The sequence below is a fragment of the Pseudonaja textilis genome, chromosome 4 (assembly GCF_049901715.1).
Source record: "Pseudonaja textilis isolate UNSWEBS1 chromosome 4, rPseTex1.2, whole genome shotgun sequence".
NCBI lineage: Eukaryota > Metazoa > Chordata > Lepidosauria > Squamata > Elapidae > Pseudonaja > Pseudonaja textilis.
Genome location: NC_141993.1, coordinates 26,262,967 through 26,282,201, shown reverse-complemented (window position 1 = coordinate 26,282,201; position 19,235 = coordinate 26,262,967). Strand labels below are relative to the sequence as shown.

General features: G+C 38.4%; 1 protein-coding gene across 1 annotated transcript in view; it reads right to left on the bottom strand.

Annotated features, from left to right (window-relative positions):
- Positions 1-19,235, bottom strand: part of MYOF (myoferlin) — a 102,478-nt gene that overhangs the window by 32,343 nt on the left and 50,900 nt on the right. The window contains 13 exon segments of the mRNA XM_087932439.1: positions 190-288; positions 396-554; positions 637-818; positions 3,171-3,248; positions 5,874-5,982; positions 8,033-8,206; positions 8,337-8,479; positions 8,682-8,787; positions 10,125-10,239; positions 11,682-11,845; positions 15,143-15,271; positions 16,731-16,883; positions 17,360-17,545. Coding sequence (XP_087788565.1) covers positions 190-288; positions 396-554; positions 637-818; positions 3,171-3,248; positions 5,874-5,982; positions 8,033-8,206; positions 8,337-8,479; positions 8,682-8,787; positions 10,125-10,239; positions 11,682-11,845; positions 15,143-15,271; positions 16,731-16,883; positions 17,360-17,545 — 1,797 coding nt within the window.

Sequence of the window (19,235 nt, the reverse complement as noted above, 5' to 3'; positions counted from 1 at the left end):
ATAACAAAAATAAAACATCATCCAGATTTTTTTGGGGGGGGGGGGTTTGATTGCCTAAACACTTGGTGGCAGCTGTTTATTATACATTAAAAGTATACTAAGATTTTATGCTAGCACTTGTAAGCAAGTATGCCAGAATGCCTTATTAACATGTCACTTTGGATAACAAATAAGCAATAGTCATAATACCTCAATTGCAGTAAGTTGTACAACAGGTCTAATTCCTTGTGGTACCATATATAGATTTGGTGCTCGTTGTGAAGGAAGAATTGGAAGATTGGTGCCACCCTGTTGAAAGATATAGATACATATTTGTATAACTTATAGTGAGACCAAATAAAGTTATTATCTCATCAAAGTATCTGGTCAAAATAAGTCAATTTGTTTTTCATTACCTTTTCACTCAGTATAAGCTCAGCAGCTAAAAGAACATCTCCACAAACCTTGCCTCCATTCTTAACTGGATACCAAAGAAGTTTTGGATTTATTTCAATATCTGGGTTCAATTTTACCATTGGAGAGCAAAAGGTTCTTCCAAGAAATTCGTCTTTGCCCTGAAATCCCAAATAACAAAATGACCATGTATCTGACATCATTAAACTAAAATAAGACAAAAAAGGTTGATACGGTACCTACCACTTGGTCACTGTCAAAAAGTTCAACAACCACCTGAGGAGGACTTTGTGCTACCGTTTGGGGATCGCCATAAATTTCAATTTCATCAAATATAATAGTTTGATCCCAGGTTGGGTTCAGTGTTGAATGGATAATCTCAGTTGTTTTGCTTCGATGAAGGAATGAAACATGAGCATATGGATCTGAAAGAGCACAGCATACACTTACTTAGAGTTAAGTTTTTCCATTTTTTTATTCTCTCTCTTTCTGCTTCACTTAACAATCCTCCATATCATAAAAGTAGCCCTAACCTTGGTACTGAGTTATAATAATCCACATTGCATGATTCCAAAAGATTCCAAAATTGTAATTTACTTCCCTCCCTTTTTTTTCAGAACTAGAGGCACATGAATAGAGTTTTAGGCCTATTATTTTAAAAAAACTGTTAAAATCATAAGGGACCTCTGAAGAAGGTGAGGTTTAATATCATTTTCTGTACAAATTGCTGTGACTAAGTATTATTTAAAGATTATCCCCCTGATTCCTTATGTAAGAGATGTAATGGCAGTGTTATAAATATTTTTTAATTTTAGTATTTAGAAACTTAATAAAGTGAATACAGACTTCAAGGGCCATGTTTATCCAGATAATTCTTTCCTTCCAATAGTATTATTTCTTTTTGAAAAATGTTTATGGGGTTCTGATTTATCTTTGTGTTTGAGAAATAGAATGCAACTTTTAAATTAAAACTATCTAGATAGTTGAAAAAGAACTGAGAATTTGTAGCTTTTAAATGCTAATGAAAAACCTTAAAAGCTGTGATTAACACAATCTACATATGATACCTAGGCAGATTGTCATACGTATTACATTATATATGTTATGACGTTTTACATACTGAACCAAAGCCAAACAGTTACAATGATATATAATGTTGAATAGATTGTAATATGAAGTAAACTTAGTAAGAAATGTATACAAAATATTAATATGTGCACAAGATATATGTATCCAGTTGACACACTGTATAACTGAAAGATGGATTTGTTTTTTGAAACAAAAATAAAAACTTTTAAAAAAACCAAACAGATTCAAAATGTCCACGAACCGCATCTTATAATTTCAAATACACATACACATACATACACACACACACACACTCACACAGACATTGCATAACATGCAGCATAATACTCCTCATTACAGCTTAACTCCGCCTTGTGATTCTAATATTTTATATTTTTTTTGATAAATATTATTAGCTAAATCTTTTGTCTGCCTTTTCCTGAGCTCTTCTGGTCCTTAAACAGGAGAAGTAGTCAGAAGAACCCTGAAAAACAAGTAAAAGGAGGTTGAGTCCTATGAAAAGAAGGATTGGAAATTAAGTATGAGGAGGAAGAGGCAAACCCAGTGTTCTCCAACTGCACCCCAGGACTTCTGGCTAGGGTATTCTGGGAGTTGAAGTCTTAAAATGGCTACGGTTGGGATACACTGGGCTATAGGATAGTATTAGCAAGGAAGAAAAACAAAAGAGAAACCAAGATTCAAGGATGGCGGTGCTCCTTTAGTAACGGTGTCCATAAAGTATTGGACCATGATATTTGAAGTAGTAATCTGATTGATTCATTATCATTATATTCATTATCGGGAGGTTTTTCTTTTACATCTTTTTAATGGGTGATATCCATATGTAGAGTTATAAGAGCTGTTCTTGAGTGAAGTAGTATTGAGGTACATAAATGGTCCTTCCATGAAGAACCTTGCACGCATTGCTTTTTTTCTTTAAATTGCCTTTTTATTCTTTTTTATTGCTTGAACTGTTTGACCAGTCTTTCTGTTATATACTGAGTTATAAATATTTTAATGAATAGATATAACAATTTATTCAGTTAGTCATCACATTCTGAACAAGAAATGCTCCAATTAATACAATACCACTCTATAAAGCTAAGGTAAAACTAAGGTAAGACCACACCTAGAATACTGCATCCAGTTTTGGTCACCGCACTATAAAAAAGATGCTGAGACTCTAGAAGAAGTACAGAAAAGATCAATGAGGATGATTAGGAGACTGGAGACTAAAACATACAATGGTCGCAGGAACTGGGCTTGGCTAGTCTAGTGAAGAGAAGGACCAGGGGAGATATGAGGGGCTGCCACAGAGAGGAAGGGGTCAAGCTATTTTCTAAAGCACCTGTAGGTCAAACAAAAACAATGGATGGAAACTGAACAAGGAGAGATTTAACTTGGAAATAAGGAGAAACTTTCTAACAGTGAGAACAACCAACCAATGGAACAGCTTTCCCTCGGAAGTTGTAGGAGCGCCATCACTTGAGACTTTCAAGAAGAGATTGGATTGCCATTTGTCAGAAATGGTGTATAGAGTCTCCTGCTTGGGCACGTGGTTGAACTAGATGACCTACAAGGTCCCTTCCAACTCTCATTATCTGTTATCTGTTATTATTTCCATTGTTCAACAAGTTGTTGGTTTTAGAAAAATATCAGAAAAAGGTACACATTCTTTGTATTCCTTCCCTGGCTTCCATTCTCTGTACCTGAAAAACTGTCTTTGTCCAAAGCAGTAAGATTTCTTGCCTGATAGACGTAACATCGAAGGTGGTAACTAAAAACTCCTAAAACAACAAAAACACAAGTCAGTGTAAATGAAACAATCGTTTTCTTTGTGTGTATATATTGTGTGCCTTTGAGCCAGTGTTGACTCCTGGTGTTTAACTTGACAAATCCCTCCAATTTACTTCCTAAGTCTGAGAGAGAGTGAATGGCCTAAGATTACACAGCCGATTTCGTACCTCAGGCAGAACTAAAACTGACGGTTCATATACACTTATTTTTGCTCCTCCTCCTTATTCTCTTTATTTTGTCTATCTTGGTATGAGTCTCTATAGTCATTCCTCCATCTTATTTTATATGCTATAGCTGTCAATATGTACGTTGATTCTCAGTCATCCAGGTCACGGTTATCCCAAAGATGTTTTTTCAAGAGGCAACTGGACTTTCTGGTTTTTCTTTGAAGACATTTCCCTTCTCATCCAAGAAACTTCTTCAGCTCTGGCTGGATGGTGGGGAATGGAGGGATTTATACTCCTTGCATACAGTTGGTCATTTGCATTCTTTTAAGGTGACCTGGAGGTTTATCTGTGTCATCAGGGGCATCTAAGTGCTAGAGCCCACTGTAACTACATAGCCCAAAAGGCATTAAGAGTTGTTAATCTAATCCTACGTATCTTCTTCTCTGGTAATATCACACTACTAACTAAAGCATACAAAACATTTGCTAGACCAATACTTGAATACAGCTCAACAGTCTGGAACCCATATCATGTATCTGATATTAACACAATTGAAAAAGTCCAGAAATATTTCACAAGAAGAGTTCTCCACTCGTCTACTCATTGCAGAATACCTTATGCCACCAGACTTGAAACTCTAGACCTAGAAAACCTAGAACTATGCCGCCTCTGGTCCGATCTAAATATAGTATATAAAATCATACATTGCAATGTCCTACCTGCAAATGAATACTTCAGCTTCAATCATAACAATACAAGAGCACACAATAGATACAAACTCAACGTTAACCACACCAAACTTGACTGCAGAAAATACAACTTCAGCAACAGAGTGGTCAATGTTTGGAATACTCTACCTGACTCTGTGGTTTCTTCCCCAAACCCCAAAAACTTTAACCTTAGACTGTCTACTATTGACCTCACCCCCTTCCCAAGAGGCCTGTAGGGGGCGTGCATAAGCACACTAATCGTGCCTACCATTCCTGTCCTATTGTTTTTTATTTTTCTTATAAATATCTATCTCATGTATTCAAAACTATATTTATTCTTATACCTGTATCTTGTAAGCGATTGACAAATCAAATAAATACTATAAATACTAAAATACTAAATCTGAGTGGTGCAAATTGGTGTGGAGCCTTATTGAAATTGTTGAAAGGAGCAAAGTCCACATTTTGGCCAGAGAGGACCTCTGGTTTGAAAGAGGGGTCAAAGAGGCCATCTATGCCAAAATTGAATAGCCCTCTATCAACGGAAAGGGGGGCATATGACATCATCTATCTCCAATCTACAACACAGGCCCTTTCAACAGTTCCAAGAAGACTCCACATCCATTTGCACCACTCAGGTGACCCTGATGACACAGATAAATCTCCAAGTCACCTTAATGACTTGCTAAAAGGATGCAAATGACCAGCTGTCTGCAAGGAGTATAAATCCTTCCATTCCCCACCATCCAGTTAGAGCTGAAGAAGCTTCTTGGATGAGAAATGAAGCATCTTCAAAGAAAAACCAGAAAGTCCAGTAGCCTCATGAAAAAAGCACCTTTGGTATAGTTATCAATAATTTCCAATTTCTAATCATTGTTTAGCATTTATTGGTCTATTGATTTATTGACTGTATAGTAATTATTATGTGGTTAGGCTAAAGATTGATGAACGTTTCAATCATTCTCTTCATCTGTTGTTGCCACAAATAAATGGATCAATCTGGTCCAACAGTATGCGATATCAACATTTGGCATTTGGAAAAACACTGGAGAACAGCTAATTGCATTTGTTATTTCTAATATAAGTTTTATCTGCCTGCAAAATCTTTGGATTGTAGGTTTCCAGAGAGTTGAAAGAAATAGCCAACTAGGACAATTTCTATGACTAGGATCGAAAGTGGAATGGAAACGTGGTACAATTTTAATAAGCATAGGACTAGTCATATGGGATATACCCACATTTTGGACTAGTTTCTTTGACTGATCAAATAAATGGAAATTGGCCTTTCTTTATAATTTCTATCAAGATTTTGAAATAATAATGTGAAATACAGCTGTATTCTATGGTCAAATTGATTATTAACTAAATTTTAGTTAAAGTGGAACAATACATTTCTACTAATCCAAGAAACAGACTGGCCTCTGAACGCTGAATGACATTAAAGAATTAATGATGTGGATTTCTTCCTATTCTCACTTCATTTTATTCCTTTTTGTGCATTACCCACTGAGAGCAATTTGACCTGGAGTGTGGGGCCATATTTGCATTTTGGGGGTGCCTTACATCAGGTTTGCATTTGCCTCCTTTCTTGGCAGGAAAGGGCTCAGATGACTCTAAAAAGAATATTAGATATATTCGCCAGCTTGAGTTCATACTGCATGTCAACTACAAAAAAAGAACAGCTGTGAGGAAACCAAGGGATCCCATCACGTTGAATAAACAATTTAAACTGACTTACTGTCAAAGTTGCAAGAAACAATTGGAGTGTTTGCACCAAATAAATTTGCTGCTGAATCTGTGGACTTTTCAGAAGTGTGGTCTCCATCTTCAGTACTAAAATCTGCTCCCTAAGAGTATATAATTATTCAATGTTTATAAAGCACTTAGCTTAAACCCTTAGGTTCAAAATGGTCTTTGTTATCAGGCTTATCAAATAAAAACCCAAAATGAAAAGAAAAATGGGAAAGGACAGGAGAGGAGGCAAACACAGCCATCCATTCTTAGGTACAAGGATTTCTTAAAATTAATTATGTCACTGAAGACCTGATTTAATGGATCACATTTCCTGGAAATGGGATTTAAAAAAAAATTAAGTCAGCATATAATTCTCTTCTAATGAATAATAACTTCTTGTCCCAATGAAACGGGGAAGAAAAATTTACTTCTCAGAACAGAAAAACATCTTTAGATACTGCTTCAAAACAATGATATCCACAGTCTTGTTGCAGCATTTCCTACCCCTCCCCCCAAAGTGGGGGGGAAAAGGCATTTTAAGAATTTCTGTATTTCTCTCTGACTGTACATTATCTGCTGCAGACTATTAAATCCCAAAACCACAATGCAGTAGAGGTCATCCTTGACTTACATCTATTTGTATAGCAACTGTTTGAAGTTTTAATGGCACTATAAAAAAAGGACATATGACCAATCCTCACACTTTCAACCACCATAGCATTTCCCCATAGTCATATGATCCAGCAGCTTGTATTTATTATGACAGTTGTAGCGTCCTGGACTCAAATGATTGTCATTTGTGACTTTCCCGGCCAACTTTTTACATGCAAAATAAATTGAAGGTGGGGGAAGTTGAATTTTCTTAAAGACTGTAAAATTCACCTAACCACAGTGACTCACTTAATGACTGTGGCAAAAACAGTTGTAAAATCAGGTGCAACTCACTGAACAATTGCCCCGCTTAGAACATTTTCTTGCTATATTTCTTTATAGTATTTTTTATTTATATATAAATATTTTGAAAACAGTGTATTGTCCAGGCATTTCATTTTGCCAAAAAAGCAACAGGTATACTGATAGTGATAATAATAATAATATACATAGAAATTAAAGCAATATTTATAGTTATATTAGTTAATTTATGATCAGGTTCATTGCACTAGCATGTTTATAGTCATAGACAACGTTCATCTTTTACATGCACAAAACAATAATCTTTCCTCATCTAACTTCTACCTCTTATATCTAGCCATTGATAAAACTTATTCCATGTTGAGTAATACTCTGTATCTCCTTTATCTTTTATTTTCAATGTCAATCTATCCATCTCTGCACAGTCCAATATTTTTCTAATTATGTTTTTGTCTGATGGAGTGTTCTCATTTTTCCAATACAATTCTCACTGCTGTTAATACATGAAGCATTAAGTATATAGTCCCTTTATCGTAGCTTTCTGGTATTACACTTAATAGGAATATTTATGGCTTTAAATCTATATGCTACTTAGTTATCTTTTCCAACCATGTATGTATTTTTTCCAGTATTTTCTTGCCTTCATACATGTCCACTACATATGATAATAGGTACCTGGCATCTGATTACATTTCCAACATTTGGTGGACATATTTTTAAACATTTTACTTTCTTGCTATATTAAACAGCATCTGCAGTAGCGGAGATTGTTAGGATTGTGACAAGGGAAAAAAGAATTGAGGATGCCACTCAGGGATGGGATTCAACTGGTGTTACTACTGGTTCAATGACTATGTTTTGTGTGTAAAAAAAAACATCGGCTGAGCTGCCAGGACAGCTGAAAAGCACTGTGCACGGGTGCACAGTGTTTGAAAAAAACCCTCTTTTTCTCTTGCTCAACCTCAGCCTGCGCTGCTCAAAGCTGCGGGCTGAAGCAGGAAACAAGAGACAGGTAATGGAGACCTGGGCAGGCGGGTGGGCCAAATAGCAGCAAACAGAGAACTGGTTTGGTGTCTGCTTCTCTTCAGAGCTACTGGTTCTTTAGAACCGGGCAGAACTGATAGCATCCCACCCCTGGTGTCACTTTTTATCCGCTTGCCTAGGTCACATTTAAGTACACTTTTTAAACTATCAGTTATTCTCAAAGTGATCATTAAGTGATAATAGGCAAGGCAAATTATTCCTACTTACAAGAGCTCCTTCAAGTTTAAAGATGGCAGCTGCCCCATGTGTATCTGAAGGAGCCATTTTTCTTCTCCAGCGTCTGCGGCGGAAAGTGTCAGAGCTACGTTGCTTCCAGTGAAACTTCCACCCAATCAAAGATGCAAATTCCCAACCTTCACGATCTTCGTATGATGTGGCTCCCTAAAAGACAATCATAACAAGCCGTTCAACATACTTCTTTGACAAAACAGAATTATTTTCTGACATGCTACCCTCTCCCTCTGTTCTTTTCCACAGACGCTCATTGTCAGCAGCATTTTTTTTGTGTTACCTTAGATGCAGTTGTTTGGTTTGGATCCTTTCTGCGTTTTCTGTTGACTACCTTGCCGACCACGGTGGGCATGTTACATTTTTCTGCCGCACCGGGATCTCTGGTTTCTGACGGCGAGGACATGGTAATTCCATGTTCCCATCCTTAGATAAGAAAAATGCACATATTGGCCATTAAAACTGGACTCTCCTTCCATAGTCAATATGATAGTTACTGAAATCTGTGATTCACAGCCTACATACAGTTTGCCAACATTTTCTCATCTTTTTCTCATAAGCCAACATTCATAAGACTTGTTACATTCACATTTGAAATAAAAAGCAGGCTGCAAGTTCTAATACTTGCCTTTTTCATCCACTGCTCTGTTGATGTCATATATCCAAGCTTCATCGTCCCATATCCATCCAGGAGGACATGATATTTCACCTGGTGGGGGTGCCTTTTCGCCATTCTTTGAAACATAGAAAGAAGCATACTGAGAATTATGTTCACAATTAGCAGAATGATATATGTGCATATAATCAGAGGTGCTCAAGGGAGGTGTAAAAAAATCAAGATAGTAGCTGCAACTGCATATCAAAAGTTTGCCCCATTTTTTCCACATAATGCGCATTAAAAATTTCAACCTTGTAGATGGGTCAACGTCTTGATTTTTTATTATTTGGGGATGCCCCTACATTTCATAATAACTCATTACAAAGTAGAGTACCTGAAAGGCCACTAATTTTATTATCAGAACCAAATGAGTCTTCACTCTGCAAACTTATGTCCCAAGAAATGTCTAAACCTTTGAAATACTATAGTACCATTGAGTGGTTTGATGCGCTAGACTAGCAAGATTAAGACCGGTTGTTTTCTATTTGACTCCTCCTGTTGTACAATTGGAAGCAGCAAACTAGGATCCAACAGTTGTAAGCTAGCAATATAGTTAAATGCAACTTTTTAAATGGTGCAAACTTGAATTCTGGATTCACAATTCATTTTACAACTCAGTGATGCACATTTTAGTTTGCTTGCACATTGCAATTTAAATTTTGTTTTACACAGAAATAATAATAAAAACAAATGTCTTTCCCTCAAGACACCATTTTCTCCACCAATTCTCCTCTGTATAACCTAGCAGACAAGTATGGGCTAAGATTCAAAAATTGACCCAACCTTACCTGCAGTACTTCCATTGCATAGACAGGATGTTAAACATGATTTAATGAACACAAATACAGTTCAGTTCAGTGTGCTAAGAATAAACCATATTATGATTTAGTATTAGGTGAAACTTTGTTTATAGCTTAGACCTAATGAGGTCTTGTAGCAATAGCATTTAGATTTATATACCACTTCACAGTGCTTTACAGCCCTCTCTAAACAATTCACAGAGTCACCATATTGCCTCCAACAATCTGGATCCTGATTTTACCCACCTCGGATCGATGGAAAGCTGAGCCAACCCTGAGCCAGTGAGACTCGAACTGCTGGCAGTCAGCAGTCAGCAGAATTAGCCTGCAATACTGCATTCTAACCACTGTGTCACCATGGCTCTTATGGGATTGGAAAGAAAATGCAGATTGCAGTTCCAGGCAGATCTTCATCAACTGGCTGCGGTCAGTCAGTCAGTCAGACAGTCTGTCTGTCTCTCTCTGTCTCTCTGTCTCTCTCTCTCTCGCATACACACACACACACACACACACACACACACACACGCACACACATGAAAAACATTAAGTCACCCATACCTGGAAAAAAATCTACAGCACTTAAAATTGCTAAGCCATTAGAAGCAGCTCTTACCACATCTGTATATTGATCTTCAGCTGCTTTCCATTCTCCTCCAGGATAACGGCTCTCATTTTGATATACTTCATCAGTGAATTCAGTATGGCCAGCATCTGCTTCTGTCAGCAAGCTGTGGAGCCAGAAGGAAGACTTCAAACCATTAGATAACAAGGGATGTTCAACAAAAGACACTCTCCTATAGTATAAACCCGAGGGCACAGTTCTTTTTAAAAAGGCCTTTACCATGGTTCAAAAAAATATTTATATTATCTATTTTTAATTAATATAAAGCTATTGTAGATATGTTTAGTTTTTCAGAACTTTTTTTGGTAATAACAACAATAAATAAATCTGCAGCTTAGTAAGATATGATGCAGACATTGGTGACATACAGCTCCATCTACTGGGAGGAAAATTATGTGTTTCTTTGCTTTAGAATAGAACAGGGCTGTCAAACTCCCAGCCCGTGAGCCAGATGGGTCACATGCTGGCCACGCCCATGCCTGGTTTAGCAAAGGGGGGGAAGTCCCGATACGTCACATGATACCGCCGTGTCTACGTGAGCTTGAACCCTGTTCTACATCTTCTATTACAGGTGGCCCTCCACTTACAACCACAATTGAGCTCAATGTTGTTATGTGAGACATTTGTTAAGTGAATTATGCCCCATTTTACGACTTTACTTGCCTCAGTTGTTAAGTGAATCATTGCAGTCGCTAAGTTAGTAACTAAGTCAGTTGTTAAATGAATCTGGTTCCCTATTGACTTTGCAAAACATAATCACATGATCTTGGGAGAGAGCAACGGTCATAAATATGAACTAGTTGCCAAGCATCTGAATTTTTATCACAAGATGATGGCGATACTGGAAAGCTTGTAAGTGTGACAAACAGTCATAAGTCACTTTTTCAGTGCCGTTTTAACTTTGAATGATCACTAAACAAATTGTTGTAAGTTGAGGACTACCTATACAAAGGAGTAATTCCAGAAGAGTTGATAAAAGTAGGCATGTTGTCATACAGAATCTGTGCAAGACTCAGGAGTATGCCTCAAAACTGGAGGTATGCACCCAGCTGCCACTTATCTTCTATCTTATCATAGATTACATAATGACTGAAAGTAAATAGATTAAAAAGTAAATAAAACGTTATTAAACTGCTTATTGAGAAAATGCAATCCTTCCTCCCATCTGCTGATAGCTGAGATTTCAGCAAGACTGGTCTGTTAGCCAAGTTACATTCCTTGGTTTCAGACAAGGTCCTTAAATTTGCCTGCAAAAATCTTTGGGAGGCCCTTGAAAAAGCATAGTTAATAATATACAATATTGCCTGGTTGGTTTCTCCAGAAGTATCACGAGCTTGCACCCATCAGCCCTTTTCTCAACATTCATAACTTAAGGAAGTTCCCTTGGAATAAGCAGGTTTCTGCAGGAGATCTTAATAGAATTGCTTTGCAACAGAAGTTAGCATTTTCCTGTCTTTCCTGCTAAATTTATGAGATTTCCTCCAATGGAAATTACATAAACTCCCCCTCCCCACCATTTTATGAGAATAATTCAAGCCAAAACCTGACCTTCTTTCAGGATCAACGAACCAGTCGTCTTCCCACTCCCATCCTTTGGGAGGCAAAAAATACTCTCGTTTCAATTTGATTTTTCCTGTGACATCAGAAAACTTGTGACGTCCAACAAGCCCTCTGGTCCCCCACTTTCCAAACATAAGAGCCTGGTTTTCATACTGTTGCCAAAAAGGTAAATACAACTTTAGAAAAATGAATCTGTTCACTGTCAGCATTCCAAAGCCATCCAAACAAAAAATCAGGTACTTGTTTTTACAAACTTCTTTATGCTCAGTCTACAATCATCACTCCAGCCTTTCCAAGGACAGAACAGAACAGAATAACAGAGTTGGAAGGGACCCTGGAGGTCTTCTAGTCTAAGCCCCTGTTCAAGCAAAAAACCCTATTTGACCACTTCCTGCTTTACTCCATAATCTCCATCTTGATGAGATGGGCGGCACATAAATTTAATAAATAAATAATTCCTAGTCAAGGGGCCTCCAGGTTCTTCTTCATCTTCTCATATCCTTGCTCCCCAATGAAACCTAAAATTCTAGTTGTCAAAAACAGATCTTAGTATTTTTCTGCCCACACAGAAAAGATCTCCATAAAGATCTACCAGGTATTACACCTCTTCCCTAGCCCAAGAAATGTTCAGGTTTATACATCAATGCTCAAGGAATTTTCCTAGCAGACTTATCTCTCTCTTTTTTTTAACATAAAAGTGTCACCTTTCTTCTACCGTTCTCTCATCACCTTACAAACTATTTGAAGATTTCGTAATAATATTCATGGGCTTTACAAAGATCCCATTGTGTTCATCACAGGTCTGTGAATAATGTTGGGAGAAGCTCTAAAACTATTTCAAAAATAAAACTACTGGAATTAGTTAAAAATTCATGAAGATCATGGAAGGAGTCAAGGATGGAGTTTCAAGGTCTGGGCTTCTCAAGGTCTGGGCAATGTTCAAATGAATCTAAAGGCATGGGAACCTTTGTGAGCTTTGGATAAGGAGAGGCTTTAGGACTATAGATTAAATGAAGATTTGAGCACATTTACCAATCTCTCTCTTTCTAATGACAGCAGTGAATCCAAATATAACCCACCTATATATGGCCTGCAGATTTCTATAGCTTCCTCCAGCCAAGATTTTGTGGCCTATAAAACTACCCTCTTACATCTTTCCCCTAAGTCCATAGGAAATTGATTAATTTGGGGGAGGATATATTTATGTCCAGAACCAATTTTGTGTATCTTTCTGAAGAAGTGCTGAAGTTTCAAACCCAACCTCTTTAGTAGTATTAGTGCATCCCTGAAAAAGTGTAGCCTCCAACCACAAAATATTTACCTGCTGTGCGTAACAGTTGCGTCTGAACTGAAGCACCTGCTACTTTCAAAATCAAGCTATGGGTTATAGCAAGCTGAAATAAGTCTTTTAATTTAAAAAAAAAAACAAGAAGGGTAATATCAAGAAGTGATATTGAGGCAAACCAGTAGCAAGAATTTGGCGTGGGTCACCAAACCAGTAGCAACATCTAGCTGGCCACGCCCACAACCCGGTCACCTGGTTTCCGCTCACTCGCTTGCCCAGTCCGCCTGATGCTCGTTCGCCCCAGTTTAAAGGAGGTCTGCTCCCCCGCCCTAGCCATGCATTTTCAAGCAGCCACTTGAAAACACATGACTGTGGGCGGAGCAGTGGTCTGTTAACCTGAAAAACTGTTCCAAGGCTGGATTCTTCATGGACACTAGAAGTATCGCTTCCCCTTGTGAGTAAAGTGCCTGGAGCGAAAGGAAAAGAATGCTGGGGGGGGCAGAAATCCAGCCATGGGAGAGTTTGCAGGAGCTGCAAATGCAAGTCCGTTAACCTGCAGAACTTCTCCAATGCTGGATTCATTTCCCCTTGTGAGTAAGGTGCCTGGAGTGAGAGGGAATGAAGGCTGACGGGGGGGCGGTGAGAGAGAGAGAAGAAAGAAAGAAAGAAAACAAGAAAGAAAGAGGAAGGGAGAGAAAGAAAGAGGGAGAGAAAGAAGAGGAAGAAAGACAAAGAAAGAGGAAGAAAGACAAAGAAAGAAAAAGAAATAGGAAGGAAGAGAGAGAGAGAGACAGAGACAGAGAAAACTCTGTGCTATTATTTTTAATTGTTCCATTATTTATCATGTGTTAATATTTTACACTGTCCCTACACCTAGAGTGATTCTACTGCCTTTCTTTTGCCCAGGGCTACCACATATTTTTCAGGGTTTACATGCATTCAATGTCTATAGTCCAGAGCATAAATACACATGTGTTTAACAGAGTTGAAAGTGGGTTTGGAGGTCTTCTAGTCCAAGCCCCTGCTCAGGCAGGAAAACTGAGGATGCCAAACTCTGAGTAGAGGTCCTGGGAAAGGTGTTAGAATAACACTTAGAAGGGACTTTAGGGGGAACCCTATACCATTTCAGAGAAATGGCTGTCCAGTCTTTTAAAAACTTCCAGTGATTGAGCACCCAGAACTTCTGGAGACAAGCAGGTCCACTGGTTGATTGTTCTCACTGTCATGAAGTTTCTCCTTAGTTTTAGGTTGTTTCTCTCTTTGTTTAGTTTACATTCATTGCTTCTTGTTTGTGTTCTGCTTCTTTGGAAAATATATTGCCCCCACTTCTTTGTGGCAGCCCTTAAAAGCCTGTTGCCTATCTCCCTCTTGGGCAAAGCATGTGAGCCATTTCCTCCTTTCAGTGGTCCATGAAAGTACATCTATAGTATGTAGATAATAAAGTCAAAAGAAGGTGAACAACATTTTTACGGAACTATAAATAAGTTGAGGCTGGGTATGACAAGGAATGGCTGGGAAGGGAGGGGCCAGGTGAGGCAGCCCTCAACGTGAGTGACATTAATTGGCCACACCCACTCAGTCACAGGACCACCAAGTTACGCCCACAGTCACATGACCACCAAGCCATCCCCACCAAATAAGCCACGCCCACAGAACCTGTAGTAAAAAAAATTGAATCCCACCACTGGTAATATCACGCAAAGCTATGAAGCTGTTATGGCTTTTGCTGAATTATTTGTTTATCACTTTATTTCCTACTTTTATATCCAGGGGCGCTCAAGACAACTAACACAAAAGAATAAGTAGGAGGATACAAAGCAACATATTTTGCATGTTTTCAGATGGCAATGTGAAATACCAGTGATAGGCCTATTAACTAATAAAGGTAAAAGTTTGCCCTGGAACAAGTAGTTGTCCTATCGATTTGATCAATCTTTGGCAGAATACGTAAATGTCTCCCTTGCATGTTCCATTAAAATGAGCAGGAGCTGTACAACACATTACAGAAATAAAAAAATTCTTCCATTGTAACTTCTCAAATCCTCAGGAGACGTGAGAAAGAAGAACCAGAAAAACAATCTTTGAAGCTCGATTTCAGAATATGGAAATAAGGGCCAAACTTCAATTTCCTAGAGTAATGACAGAGTAATGATTAGGCACATACCAATTCAGCAAATACACTGAATGCTCCTTCGGCAAAGCTATTGAATTTTTTTTCGACTGCCGTCAAGCCAAGCCAAAAATTGACTCGCAGCTGTGCTGGTATTTTGACGTTGTTTTTGTCTTGTGGATACTAGAGTATGTTTTAAGAAAGAGGGAGAGAGAGAGAAAAAAAACCCAGGTCACTTCCAGTGTGTCTTCATCACAATAAAAAACATACAGTACAGATTTCCAGGCCTTACGCCCCACAGTGTAGCTTATGCTTTTTCTATCAGAGGCTGTTTCAAAAAAGTAGTAAAAGAAAAACAGAGAGGTTCAAAGCGTAAACTTGTCCTTGACTTGACTTGGGAAGCAAAGACAGCCAGATGGGTAGTCTATTTCCTGTTTTTTCCCAATCCCAATTGTTAGCATACAATGCTTTGTCACTACCCAATTCCGAGAATGAAGATTGTAATCACTGCTAATATTTCCTTGCTATAAGCAGCTTGAAGATCAGCATTGTTATGTTGAGACACCCTAACCATTGAAACACCGTTTTCTCCTGAATTGACATTGGAAGCATGTTTTAGAATTACTTCCTGATTTTTATAACACGGGTGGTCTTCCAAATATTACTGGACTCCAACCCTTATCAACCTCAGCCAGTACCACTGGCCAGGGATATGGAAATGAGAGGTCACAGACTTTCCATCTCTGCTTCAGGGTTTTAAAAAAACACAAATCATATCCTTACAGGGGCCAGTTCTGTTTTTGTTTAAGCTATTTTTCTGAATTTTCCCCTAGAATGCAAAGTATCAGCCCTGGACAATGGTAATGGCAGCAAATAATCTTGAGAGGAGTGACTTAGACTGGCTAATGACCTAACAGAACCATTAGCAATGGGAGGAGGACATTCCCAATCTTAGTTTTTAGCAGAGTTGGCAATAGAGATGGTTAATATTGGATCCCACACTGTGCTAAAATACCATGTGTACCATGGAGAACATTGCCAACCTATGTCCATGGTGATCATATAATTAATTGCAGGAATAACTATTCTGCAGAACGCTGGTATAAGTTAGAGCCAGTTTGGTTTAATGGATAAGGCACCAAGCTAGAAAGCAGGTGGCTATGAGTTCAAGTCCCACTTTAGCGACTTTGGGCCAGTTTCTCTCTCTCTCAGCCCAACCCACCTCACAGGGTTGCTGCAGTGGAGAAAATAAGAGGAGGAAGAAGGTGTGTTGGCTTTGTTTGTCTCCTTGAGTTATGTATAAAAACAATAAAGGTGGAATGCAAATAAAAATATAGTCACCTAAAGCAAACAGACTTCTCTATGGAGGGGTGCATTGTGCCAACTGAAATGTTTGCCTCAGTTTTCTTCAGCTGCACTGGCTCTATAACTTTCAGGATTTCTACCAGATTGAGAAATTTTAATTCACTAGAAGATACCATGAAATGTTACCAAAAATTCTAGTTTGGACAAATTAGGAGAAAACAGATACCATCACAAACAAAAGAATCCTGGGCCTATCTATTGATTTAAAAGTTGCATTCACCAAATGCCACACCAAACCTGGTCTAGAAAGAACAGATATGCATGGAGTTAACAGTACCTTTAAAAAGATGGTCTGAGTTTTCCCACAATATTTTCCAGATGCTTCAGGACATGTTGAATGTAAAATCTCATGAGCAGGAACACGTGCATAGGCCAGTCTCTTCTCTCCCCGGATCATCCATATAAACACGTCAGGCATACTGTTTTGTGGCTTTGGGTTTCAATGAAGAAGAGAACAATGAAATAGCTTTATTAGTCTTGCTAATATCCGACATTATTTGTAGACTTCCTTGGAAATGCCTGATGAGCTTGAACAGGCCCATTCTAAAGTGCTTCCTAGGCCAACTTGTTTTCAATGTCAGATGAAATGGAGCAGAGGTTGCAAAACTGTCATATATTGTATACTTACAAATGCCACTCACATTTGCAATATAGTCATGCATCGGCAGTACCGTCTGTACAAGCCACAATTATGGCAAAGTGTTGTAATTATGGTTCATGACATCAACATACAAATGACACAATCATGTTACCAGCATTGTGGCAATTGACATAAGTAGGTAAGTCATGCCATTTATGTCATGGGATCAGGATGTACGTGTTGTCCTTAGACCATGGGCGCCAAAAATGTGTGTGTGTGGGTGTGGGTACAAACACCCTCCCCCCCAATGCATACAATTCATTCACCTCTTCAGTTAGTTGTATTAATTTGTCCAGCCAATCTTCTATGTTTGCCAAAGTGGCCTTCACATCCATGGCTTCATTCCTGAGTCTAATTGCTGCTTCCTGAATCTGATGGAGGGACTTGACCCGCAATTTGAGGATCTGTGTGTCAAGGACGGTGACATTCTGCTTGCCTTCTAAGCGAGGCAACTCCTTACACCTGAAAGGAAATACCGGTAATGTTCAACTGGCAGTCATTCATTCAGCAAATGATTAGGGTCATAAAGAAGGTACCTACCAAAGCGAATGCAATAGATGGCATGGGGGCCTTAGAAACCATGATGGAAAACTCTAACTGCAACAAATGTACAAAGGGAAAAACTATTTTCAAAAACAGCAGGGTTTATGACTGGTGCATTTCAGAAAATAACATTCCTTTTGTTGGGGAAGATTCTTCAAATGAAAATACATGAATATAGATGTGAAAATAAAAAGACTAAATACTTCAACTATTTAAACATTTTATTAAATTTATTATTATTAATAATTGTTTATTATTACTTATTCATTAAACATGAAACTCAGTCAACTGAACATTTAAAAATATATCACAAATATCATTGATTGGCGTTGGTGGTTGATTCGGGTTGCTGCCAGTATCAACCAGGTATCTTCTTAAAATGTACTATGTTCAGTTTTAATTATAAGTAGAGATGAGGTGAGGTGATCTGAGATTGTCTAGTTTTAAGAACAGCACAACATAATTAGGCACATTCAAGGAAATGAAATCACATTGATCTTACAACAGTCATTGTACACAAAATGTCAGAATTATCTGGGTACTTTGCCAGATAGGAAGTTATAAAGCAAGTGTACAATATAACAGGCCACAAGCTGTGGATCTGATAAAGTGTACTCTACAAAAACACAATCCTAACTCATAAGGCTGTGGTTTTGTGTGAGGGGGGTGGAGGAAGTTGTATTTGTGCTTGTGCATTCAGTCTGAATAAGGAGCACAACTCTGAGAAGAAGAACCATGTTTATTAAGTTCTTTGGTGCTTGCTTTTCAAGAGAGTTCCTAAATAATGGAGAAGCAAAAAATGTTTATAGAAGTTGAGGGCTGTGGGTGGAAATCCCTACAAAGTTTGCAGGAGAAGTGGGAATCGACGATTCCTTCATCTGGATAACTGGAACGAGCACAGTTAAGCAAATGGGGCTTTCGGCGAAACGACGGCAGGCAGCAGAAGTGAGAACATTCATTGCAAAGGAGATATGATTGAATGTTGAGGTCTCAATTAGAAGATACTTTTAGCCCAGGGTTGTACTGTGGAATTCTTGGTCCTTTGTTGTTTTCAACCAAGCTGAAAACTTTTAAAGCGAGTTGAAAACTAGTTTTCAAAACAACCAGGTTGGGAGAGCAGAGCACCAAGGACTTCCTAATGTTGAGATCATCAGCTGATGGAAGATTGAAAGTCGGAGTTTCTCTTTTTTGCAGTTTCCTCGTAAGGATTGCCCTTGTGTTGTGCTGTGAGCTAGTGAGGAGGCTTCTATTCTTTGATTTTGATGGGACTCTGTCTGAGGCATGGAGGATCAATTTGAGCCTCGTAGAATTGGGCAAAGAGATGACCTGAGTTTGACCCTGCTCATATCTAAAAGTTTGGTGGGAGAGAAGATGAAGCCTCCATTTTTGTCTGTCAAGATTTATTTTCTCTTCTACATCCCCAATAGCAGTCGTTGGCATTGAAATATGCTAACACTAGCTCGATACCCATGCTTCGCTACAAAACTATGTGGTCGGGCTTAGCTTTGGGGGAGGAAAATTATACCTCTGCCTACCAGCATCCATCGGTATTCATCTGGCTAGCGTCCTGTCAGTGTGTGTGAGGGTTGAGGGCTGTTT